At 39.1% G+C, this 11872-nt stretch overlaps 1 protein-coding gene across 1 annotated transcript in view; it reads left to right on the top strand.

Annotated features, from left to right (window-relative positions):
• Nucleotides 1–6983: 6983 nt before the first annotated feature.
• Nucleotides 6984–11872, top strand: part of Arhgef38 (Rho guanine nucleotide exchange factor 38) — a 128749-nt gene continuing 123860 nt past the window's right edge. The window contains exon 1 of the mRNA XM_027935539.2: nt 6984–7179. Within this exon, the coding sequence (XP_027791340.2) occupies nt 6984–7179 (196 nt within the window). The remainder of the gene's footprint in view (nt 7180–11872) is intronic.

The following is an 11872-nucleotide window of genomic DNA, read 5'->3' as shown; positions in this document are numbered from 1 at the left end:
GGGAAAATGACCGAGGAGCCTCATACATGGCCACTGTGACATGGGATGGGTATTCCTTACAGCTCTGAGAGCAGAAACCGATGCAGCTTTATGAAAGATGAGGGAGTTACAAGGTAGAGAGGAGGCCTTGGAAGTCAGAGCTGGAGGAGGATCTCTGTACCTTGAAAATATCCCTTGGTCTCCCCTGTGGTGATGGAGTTGTGAGGAGGAGGAGATTAACAACTGCAAGTCCAGGCAGTGGTAATGCAGAAAATGAAACAGCAGCAGCTAATGGGCAGCCACCCACAGAGGTGGCCCGGGTAACCGAGTTCACCACATTCCACCTGTCAAGAGGAGTTGGTGAACTTGGGAAAACAATTTAGACAGAGGCCAAGAGAACCCCTGGCTGCTTTGTTCTTATGCCTGTGAAATTTAAGGGTGGTGAGAGCCAACAGGACAAGACACTCCATGTGCTACAAGATATTTATCCTGCACAACCTTGTGACTTAGATGTGCTAGGAGCTCTCAGGGGCCAAGTGGTATGCCAGGAGCCAGCAGGGACCAAGAGAGCCCAGATGTGTTAAGAGCCAGTAGAGGCCAAGAAAAAACCCAGGTATACTATGAGCCAACAGAGTCAAGAGACTTCAGGAGGTGCTAGAGTCTGTTACCTATATAGGTGAACGAGAAATAAACCCATACCTTGGAGGTAAGGCGCATATACTGTGTTTGATACACTGATTACTCAACACATGGACAACTGCCTGTATGGATGGCAGTGGCTGTGGATCCAGAGACAGACACTTTCTGGTTTGATACCAGTACAAAACAAAATAACCAGTGAGTTGAGCTAAATGGTGATAGCAAATGAAGTATCTCCCATAGTGACAGTTGTACTGTGTACTGGGGGAAAGTTCTGTGGCAAGAGCTATGGGAGCTAAGCCACCAGGAACAAGTGACTATAGGGCATGTTACTGTTCATGTCCCTGGGATTAGCCCAGGGAATGATGAAGCAGATGCTTTGATTGGGATGTGGTGGTCAGGGTAGGCACCTCCCACTGACCTGGCAGCCTGGTTGCACCGCTGCCTACAGGATGCAGGTGTGAAAACTATATGGAATGTAGTCAAACAATGGGGGGTATGCCTTTAATGTGAAATGCTCTGGGAGACCAGGTTTGTGTGGTTTGTGCATAGGAGTATCCACAACCCTGATGACTTGGAGCCACGGATGGCCAGGTAATGCATGGGTACATCCCTTTGACGTGATGACAGGTTGACTACATTAGTCCTTTACCAAGGTCAGATGGAGCCAAGTTTGCCTTGATGGCAGTGGATATAACTACAGGCTTGCTGTTTGCCTGGCCCAGTGGCCAAGCAAATCAATGTACTACAATTTGCTGACAGTGTTGACAACCTTCTATGGCCAATCCACTCCAATAGAGAGGGATCGAGTTACCCATTTCACAGGTCAGAATGTGAAATGAAGGCAACTCAGTTACAGATTCAACAGAAGCTGCACATCCCATACCATCCACAGGCTTCAGGCAAGATAGAGAGATATAATGGCCTGCTAAGCAAGGACTTAGGATTGCAGGCAACCTATCTTCTATGAAGGGGTGGGCACAGCATCTGTGGGCAGTTGTGAGAGCTCTGAATTAGCATCCACAACCATAGGAACCAGCTTCTGTGGAGGCTTTGCTGCATCATACAGCAGCACCAATACAAGTCCAGGTGGCAATAAAGGATGTTGTACTTAAGCAGGGATCTGGGAAGCAAGGGAATGTTCTTTTGCCTGCTCCCACTGGATTGAATAGGGGAAAAACTGCGGATTAGACATGGCCCTAAACAATATGGACACCTACCCCCCAACCTTCCTTAGGTACTGCTGTTAGTCCCATGGGGAAAAGGTTTAAGTGTGATCTTCTTGTGACACCCTGGGTGACCAGTGAATCCCATTCCCCTACTTGGCCAGGTTCTGCAGATAGGCACAGTTGTCATTTCTCTCTGGTGCTAGTGCTCATTGAACTTGCTAAAGTTCAGGACCAAGCTGTACCAGTGTGTTATCACCACTTAGGGAAGACACCACAGGCAGCTACTCTGCTTTCCAGGGACTCAAAGTTGGCATCCATTCTCCCAGATGGATGTGATTTACCTGTACTAGTACCTGTAACTGCTTTGTCCTTTCGACTCTAGGTGTGTTCTCACTAACACTGTCACGGGCTGGGCACATACCTATGTCAGGGTAGCAAACACCTCTGTCTGCTGGTTAGACACAAAGATGCCTGAGAGTTCTGCCCCTGGATTAGCCTGGCAAATCCAGACTATTTCCCTGGACAGTTGGATGTGATTGGGAAACTTTCATTGCTACCTCAATATGGGATGAAACTGGCAATGAGTTTTAGTAATCCTAGATGATGGGGCTTGTTTTCTGATTATATGTGGCTACAACATATATTGTTGTGGCCTGTGGATACAGAGCTCTGTCCTCCTCTTTGCATAAGGGCTCTTTGCATAAGACTTCAGACATGTAGATTGTATGTCAAGGAATCCTAAAGGGGTGGATTGTAAGGCAGGCCCAAAATGGCAAAAGTTAGGCTCCCTCAACAAGACTTGCAGTGGACTGTTCAGTGTGTAGTTAAGGTCATGAATACCCTGATTCAGAATATGAATTCAAGGTCATAAACATTTACTTGTGAGCATGTGCCCACTAATGTAACCTTTTTGTCTGGCCTGGGTATAAAAAAGCCCTATGAAAATGGCTTGGGGGTAGGGGCAAAATGGAACTGGCTGGGGGCTGAAGCCGGAGCTGGGGTCTGGTTGGGGGCTGTCTAGGGGCTAAAACCACCTCTGGATAAAGCATATCTATTATCCCAATTGTGTCTTGCATCTTCCATTTGCTGGCATCCTGAATCTCTTTCCTGGATCTGCGTAGGCTCCCTGACTAATGCTATTTCTGTTTTGGAATTAGGAATTATACAACCTAATATACCTGGGTTTTAAATCCTGAAATCACATAGCACTAGACCTAAAAATGATGTGTATTTATGCATCCTTTAACCTACATATCCTGCATTCTGAGTATAGTCTAAATTATGCTGCAGTAACAAAAAATCTCTAAATATCAGTAGCTCAAAGCAACAAAGAATTCTTTCATGCTCAAACTATACAACATTATGGAGTGGCCAGGAGCTTTGAGTCATGTACATTCTAAGAAACATCCTGACAAGGCAGCTGCTGCCTGGAATCTTGCTCATTCCCATAGATGAAGGAAAGAAACACACTGGGTTCTTAACACTTTACCAGAAATGACATACCATTTTCAATCAATTTCTTTAACCAAATGAAGTTACATGGGCAGGGATAGACTGAAAGGCAGAGCAATATTCCCATGTGCCTAAAGGAAGAGCCAAAATTTTGGGTGAATTGCACTAATGACTACTTCTCCCTTACATTTTACAATGAAGAAATTAGGACTAGAGAGATGTTGTCAGTTGTAATGTCATGAAGCTGATTTATATCTTAGCAGAGACTAAAACTGAATCTTAGATTCCCTGCCCATTGCTTTTTCTAGATGAGGAACTGCTTGTTCCTTAGTCCAAATAAAATACATTTAAACATCTTGGTGTCAATATTTAATAAAGTAATATAAGCTTGTATTAAAAGTTTTTTATACCTTTTCCAAAAAATATAAAGCCTAGATAGATTAGAACCCTTGTTCCTTTTGCCTTGCTGATGCTCTAGCAAGATGCCCACTCGAAATCTAACCAGGCTGCTTTCATTTCCAGCAAAACTAAATCATATTTTAAGTGGGAGACTCTGAACACACTGGCTTAAGAACTGTCAAGAAGATAAGCAAGAGAACTATGAATCTTTATGTATCCTGCACACTGTCTACTAAATCCATTAGAAATATGTTCAAACAGGAAATCCAATGATGGTTTAGGAAAGGGAAGTTTATTTTACCCTAATAATAAGAAGTATAAATGTAGATGACTACTGACTTTGGTAAAGTAATTCAATAAGAGTTCATGGATCTCTTAGTGTTTTCTCGTAGATATAGGATGGCTGTTAACTGCTCCATGTATTGTGCCTATGATCAATGCTGAAAGGGGGAATGTTGAAGCCAGCTAGGCCACCACTTTTATTAGAGAAGCAAACTCTTTCCTAGAATCGATATGCTGCCCCTTGTTCTAGAAGATTATATTGAGGTCCCATTTACCAGGAATGGGGTTACATGATCACTCTTTGCTGTAAGAGAGAACAGAAAAAGAAGAAACAAAATTAGAATTGATTGGACAATTCAAATGCTGCCTTGGACAGTAAGGTTTCTCCTGGCACATGAAGACGAGGAGGTAGGAGGTAGTAGGAATAAAGATTGAGTGAACAACCAACAGTGTCTGCCCCATTCATTGGCTGAATAAAAGGCAGTTTTGAAAGAACTATTGTATTCATTTTAAGTTTACATGAAAATTATTGTGAACAAAAAAATATGTATTGACCATTGAATTCCCAGTAACTATGCTAGGTCTCTTTACAATTGTTGAAATTTTAAAAAACATAATAAAGCTACTAGAATAATTTCTGCTATGATGATTGTTTTAAAAAGAGAATTTTTTTTTTCCAGAAAGATTGCTGTATTAGGGAACCATTTGAGCATCATACAATTTCATATTTGTTTGTTTGTGAATTTGTTCATTTACAACCGTAGGTGAATGTAGAAAAATGTATCTGGATAACCTGCTGGCACAGGAATACACAAACCTCACACATGTACACTTTAAATGTTTCCAGTGGCCTCGGTCTCTGCCTGTGTTAGGAGCCGCACCCACCCACATCTGCTGCTGTTTCTGATTTCAAAAGATACGTCTTCCACCATTTCACAACAACTCACACACAGCAACCTTTCTGAGATAAACGTCCTCAAGCAAATGCCAGGCCTTTTTCAACATAAAGGGGCATTTTTTATAGTATTTATGTATGTCTTAAACATTGGTCATGTATAAACCGTGACAAGTGGTATCTATCTGGTTGTATTAGATTTCTATCTGGTTTTTAAGAGCCACTAAGAAAATTTCTGAATGTTGTATCCCTAAACCTCTTAATTCCTGCAGTTTTTAATTGCATGATTTTGCCATGGTACTATGTCTAAGTAGTTTAATTGTGGTAGTTATTAGGAGTAATGCACATACACACAGATATACACATATGTAATACATATATGTGATACACATGCTAGATTAGAAAATAATTGAGACACTTTTTTTCATTTGATTTGGTTTGGTTTGGTCCTGGAGATTGAAACCAGGGGCACTTTACCACTGAGCCACATCTCCAGCCCTTTTTTTAAAAAATTCTTCATTTTGAGACAGGATCTCACTAAGTTGCTGAGCCTGGCTTTGATTTCATAATCTTCCTGCCTCAGCCTCCCAAGCTGTTGGAATTACAGGTATGTGCTTGAGGACCTAGCTTGAGACACTTTTTAACATAAATTTCAAAAGTTCATTTTATATCTTAGAGGCAAATATGCCTTTAAAAATATTTATTAAATATATTTGGGAGGGTTTATTTTTAAAAGACTGTCAATTATATTAAATATAAGGCATTCAATATACCAAGCTATATATAGATGTCTCTATGGTGAGTAGAGATTTGTCATTTATCTTTTAAGATAATTATGCAAATTGCATTCAGCCCACACATTCTGAGTTTTTCCATTTTCCAATTTTTTTTATCTCTTTTTCTTATCTATAAATCTTGTCTAACAGGAGTTAGGCAAGATTCAGAATGGGCAGCACAAGGCTGTATTTTGGTGGTCCCTTTACAATAGAAAAGAATATATTTTCTGAGTTAGGGTCTCTTTTCCGTAATGAGGGAATACAAAACTCTCAGCACATTCCCAGAGCTTCGGAGAGGTTCCCCCTTGAGAGATCTCAGTAAATACAAGGAAAAAAACCTCAAAAAAAATTATGCAAGGCCTCTCACCATTTGCCTTTCTTTCTCTCAATGCTTGCTACCATTTTTTTCTGCTTTCTGCATTCCTCCTCAGTTCAAACATTTTTCCCTCTCTTATTTTCCCCAAACAGACTGCCCTTTCCTGGAAGTCCATCTATGGAACAGATTAAAGAAATCAAGCCTGACTCTGCACTTGTGTTCCGAGAGACCAAGACATAGAATAGGGTTTCAAACACCAAGGAATTGATTTAATTCAAGAGTAGTATGTGGAAAATAAGAAACTGAGAAGGTTCTAGGCTTCTGTGGGCATTTCCCTCTGCTTCTTATGACTTCTACCAGATCACTCTCAAACATGAATCCTTTTTTCTCAGGAATTTGGATCAGGGTTTGGCAAGTATGTTTTTAATAAATAACCTCTGAATGTTTGATTTTTAAAAGCAGAAGCATTACTTTGAGTACTTACAGTCAAAATTAAAAACAATCTGTTCTGTTGTCATGCTAATGCAAATTCTCACAGCCCAGACTCCCTGGGTTGCAGGTGAATGATCCTCATTAGAGGCTACACAGGATCCTGTTTTCCTCCAGGCAGCAAAGCACAACACAGTGTCCCAAGCGCACCTGTACACACCCATAGGCACACATTAAACCCAAAAGCCGCAGGTTATGCTAATTCGTACTTCCCTTCCTCCTGGCCTCACCTTGCTCACTTTTCTTCCCCACATCAACCCCCAGGCCTTGCCCCACACAATAGGATTTTTGTTTGCTTCAGTAGCATGTGACAGCACAGTCCCTGCTTTGCCTAGCTCTGTGCTGCAAGTCTCTCAGGTAACAGGTGGCAGCTTCCCCAGACGGATTCTAGGCATAAAATAGAATGACCTCATAGGGGTGGAGCTCTGGGACTCCGTAGAGGTGGCAGTCACAGCCAGGTAACCCTGGAGCGAAGCTGTTTAGTTAGAAGGGGGCAGTTAAACTCCTCACTCCAGTGGCTTTCACCCTCACCCTGAAGTACCTTAGCACTGTTGCCTGCAAAACCCTGAAGGTTGTCTTTGCCCCAGATGGAGCCCAAAGGTGCCACTGGGAAAGAAAACATGGGCACCAAGAGAAAGAACCTGACCTTCTTGAGGCCCAGGATGTATATGCTGGAGAGACGGAAGACTGACACTGTGGTTGAGAGCAGTGTTTCTGGGGACCACTCTGGTACTTTGAGGAGGAGCCAGTCTGACAGAACTGAATACAACCAGAAATTACAAGGTAACAAAAAAAAAAAAAAAAAGAAATCAATTGTCCCATGTTATTGCACTTCCAGCTCTGTTTTTGCTACACTCCCATTTGCAAAGGAAACACTTAAAGCAGAGGAGAAATTAATACTACCTTTCCTTCTCATAAAATAAGAAATGCAAGTAAATGTGTCTTAAAAATTATAGGGAGAATTCATTACATGAATCAATACTTAAAGAGCCAAATTTGAATTATTTTAATATTTCTTTTTGTTTTGTTTTTGTGTGTATGCACATAATATTTTTTTCTTCTACTTCCCTTTTCCTCTGCTTTCCCTTCCAACCCAACTTAAGAAGTGGGAAGCAACAAAAAGCAAATGATATAGAAACCTACAAAAAATAGTTTATCTCAATAGGTAGATGTGGGATGTTACACCATGAAATCGGTGTATCTAGGTAATCGTGCTGAACTGTGATTGTGGTTACCTTAAGCAACATGAAGCTACAATCACATCTGTGAAAAGTAAATCATGTTATATAGTTCGCAGAATGGTATAACAGGATTTGCTGACAATCACTTGGGTGATCCTTCCCTTAGAATGAATTGAATAACACCCAAATATGGTAAGAGGTATTTAGCATACTTATGCTGAATGACTTTAGAGAAAATAACTTCAGTTTATTTTGACACAGGTATTATAACATGTATCTGTTTCAGGCCCTGAATTTCTGTCTCTTTCCATCTATTCGTTCTCCTAAACCTCATTTGCTCTAGTAAAACTTCATTTAATGTTGATTGTGTATTGTAGTGTTTTAAGTCTCTGCTGCAGTTCCTGCTAGGTGCTCTTCCAGATCCTGACTTTCCTGCTTTAAACACAATGTGTGTTTGAACTCTCACCATTCCATTGTGAACCGTCATTCTGGACTCAAAAACTGTAATGACCTTAGAAAGACCAATGAAATATGCTTGCACTTAGCATATGGCTTTCCTCAGAAATGAGCTTAGACTCAGTAATGCAAATCAATTTAAGTAAAATAAGTTAAATGCATTTAAGTTAAATCTTTAAAAATTATTACTATGAATTAATGGTTTAAAAATTACACATAGTTTAGCATTAGATAGCACTGTCAGTCTTATCCTTAAATTTTGTATTTAATGAAGGAAGAATATTGTTTGATCTCTGAGTTTAATTTCTCTGAAGGCAATTTATACATTGGAAAGAACACATACTTTAAACTCATACACGTTTGCTTCCTAATCCTGACTCTTCAATTTACTACCTACAAGATTTAGAGCTAATTACCTAATATTTCTGAATCCCAATTTCCCTATTTGTGGATGTGAAACTAACGATACTTACTGCATATATAGTGTTGTTGAGGAAATAAAATTGGAAAATTACATAAAACATTTATTATATTGCCCAACACAAGTTATGTGCTCAATAAACTGTAGTTATTTAAAATTCTAGGAATAATGGTACTATAATAATAGAACAGGGTGTATCCTATATTAATCTAAATTCACATAAATTTATTGATCATTTTTAAAATTCTTCTTTGTTCTTTGGTAAAGAGACTACATATATAAATTCAGGAAAATTTCATTACTTGATCCCTAATAACATGTTTTTTTCTGTCTGAGTTTTTCTAATTCAGCAATGTTGTGGTTCAGATTTTACATTGGTAGAATAAAAATAGAAAGGATTTTTTGCTACTCAATATTTGCTATTCTTTTCCTAAATTTACCTAAAAATAAGTCTATAACCACAAACCAGAGTGGATGCATGTTGTTACTTTACAGGAGACCTCAGGCTTCTTAGATACTCCATGTGATTTGTGGGTTTCTACAAACTTTGTTGGTTTCTGTCTTTGAAGGTAGAAGGAAGACACAGGAGCTCACCCATGTTCCTAGAACTATTTGTTGCTTGAGAAAAATTAGTAGGGAGAATGTGAGAGTGCATCAGAGCTGTTAATTTGACTGGCCTCTTGATAAAAAGAATTCTTTAGGTGTAACTCAATAAAATCCAAGCTGAGATCTAGTATGTAATAGAGTTTTTAGAATGATTCTGCTCTAACTGTTTTGCCAAACATTATGAGGAATTTTCTGATTAATGTTCAAAGAAATTCATTCTTCAGATTTGCTTCCTGGCCTGTACTAGGTCTACTACCATGAAGATGACTCCAATATTTCTTTAAGAAACTCTTTATTGTTGAAATGGCATCTTCCATTTTTTCTTGAAACTTGTAGACCTCAAGAGGCATTAAATAAAGACCTGGGCAGTTTAGAGCCCTTTGACTGTTGGCCCAAAGCCATTGTGATTTCACAGTGTTCTTTCGAAGACTGGAATTTCTAGTACCTCCACTGTCCTCAAATTATTCAACTGTTGTTCTTGAGTGCTGTGTTGGTACTTTAGTATTCACTGCTCTAATTCTCTTTAGAAGCATGGTCTCTGGATTCTGGATAATGTAAGATCTTTCTTCAGTGCCTGTGAGCTTGAGTCAACTGATGACTACATCTCCTATCTACTTACTTTCTGATATCACATTAGTGGTGTAAATCTTAAATTGCAATAATAACTTTACAAAATGGTGCCATGGATAAGAGTGCCTGGATTGGAACAATAGAACATGGCTCTCAAGAGGTTATCCTAAAGCCTCTGTCGAACATTGACATCAAGGCTACCAAATCATGACTATTTAAGCTGCACAATCATAGCTCAATGCTAACTTAATGTTAGTTTTTTTCATCCCTTCAACAGAATCATTCAGTTTGTTGGCATTTATTGCACATGTTATATGCTGTGTCTTGGAGGTTACAATGGTGAGTGAAAACAGACTGTGTGCTAGGAATCACAACTACAAAATGATTAATAAAATATGTTTGACCTTTACTGCAAAGAGGCTTAAAGTTTATCTTGGGAAAACAAATCAATGCAGTGAACTGGCATGACGGAAGTAGATGGGACCAGCAGATCCACAGGAGAGGAATGGTGGGGAAGGTTCTTGGGCCTTTAAGAGATGATGAGTTGGGGATGGGGAGAAGCTAGAGAATGGGAAGAGAGGGAGGAGTATTTTAACTTCTTCACTGTAGTTTGTCGGAAATTCTATTGTTTTGTACTTATTGACTATTATTGACTCATTTTGCATCCAATTTCTCTCAAATCCCTGCCCCCAAACTCCATGAAAAAGATGTATCTGTTTTGTTAACTGTTCCATCTTTGCACACAATCATGCCAAGCACAGAGTAACTGCTCAGTAACTGCTAAAAAGAATTAATGAATTCCTTAAATGATCTGGCCAAGGTTGAGAGCTGGTTTAAAGAAAGGAACCCGGGTGGGAAATAAGAGTTCTTGCATATGTGTCTTCATACATGAAGACACATGTCTCCATCAATAAAGGAAATTCCTCAGCAAAAAGTATATGTAAACATATCAGAGGTAGAAATATACAGAATTTCCAATATAATGAGTAATTCTTAGTGGAAGCTTATCTCATTCCAGACTCTGCTTTCTAGAGCACACAATGATCAGACCTCAGTTCAGTCCTTTTCTTCCATTAATTCCAAGAGCTATGTCATCCTTCCAGGCTAGCTCAACTCATGATCCCCATTTTACTGGAAGCCTTAGAGATGATCTAAATAGGGGAAATTTAGTGATCTGGTTGTTAAAAACTTAGAAGGGATTTTGTCTTGGATGATGCATGTTAACTCCACATTTGAAATGTGCGTAATTTAAAGTTATATACAAGCATGTCTGTGCATATGCAGATGAAGATATCTATAGAATGTAGACATAGGGATGTGGTATGTGTGCGTGTATGTGCATGGGTGTATACTTGAGACATTTCTGCAATGACTAAACTTTTAATAAAAAATTGTATTGATTAACATTAAGCAATATTTTTGAAAACCCTAAATGATTAAGATTATTGACATTATTTTCCAATATTGGTACCATGACTAAATGTTTGTATCCCTTTTAAGTTTGTATATTGAAACCTAATCCCCAATGTGACGGTATTTGGAAGTGGAGACTTTGGGAAATATAAAGTAGAGCCCTTATGAATGGGATTAGTGCCCTTGTAAGAAAAGATAGGAGACAGTTTGCTTCTCTTTGCTATCTGCCATGTGTGAATGTGGAGATCTGCAAACCAGGATGCAGGTACTCACTAGGAATGGATCTACCAGGACCTTGACTGTGGATTTTCCAGCATTTAGAATGATGAAAAAGAAATGCTTCTTGTTTAATCACCCAATCTGTTTGTTAAAGCAGACTAAATTGAGCAAGACAACGGTCAATCACCTGTACCTTCTATGGTAGCACTAAGTCACCTCTGCTTAATTTTTTAGCCAATGTGTATTTTTTGCTAATTAAGCGCCGAAAGCAAGAATTAGAGAAAATGGATAAAATGTCATTATTGTTGCAGTAACACATGTCAAAAATCCTGTCTTCAATTCATAGCAGGTCTGTGGTACCTTCTATTGTTATTATTATTATTATTATTATTATTATTATTAATCATTTTATTCTCATTAAGCAAGGATTGGTTAGTTTTCTTACTATATTGAAAATAATGAATCACTCGATAGCAGGAACTTTATACAGAATAAAATATTGTGCAGGGCACAGCGCTTGCCTTACACGTATGAGGCACTAGGTTCCATCCTCAGCACCACATAAAAATAAACAAATAAAAAAAAGGCATGCTATCCATCTACAGCTACA

This window comes from Marmota flaviventris, chromosome 7 (assembly GCF_047511675.1).
Source record: "Marmota flaviventris isolate mMarFla1 chromosome 7, mMarFla1.hap1, whole genome shotgun sequence".
Lineage (NCBI taxonomy): Eukaryota > Metazoa > Chordata > Mammalia > Rodentia > Sciuridae > Marmota > Marmota flaviventris.
The sequence above is the reverse complement of the archived record's forward strand: the minus strand, read 5'-3'. Positions and strand labels throughout refer to the sequence as shown.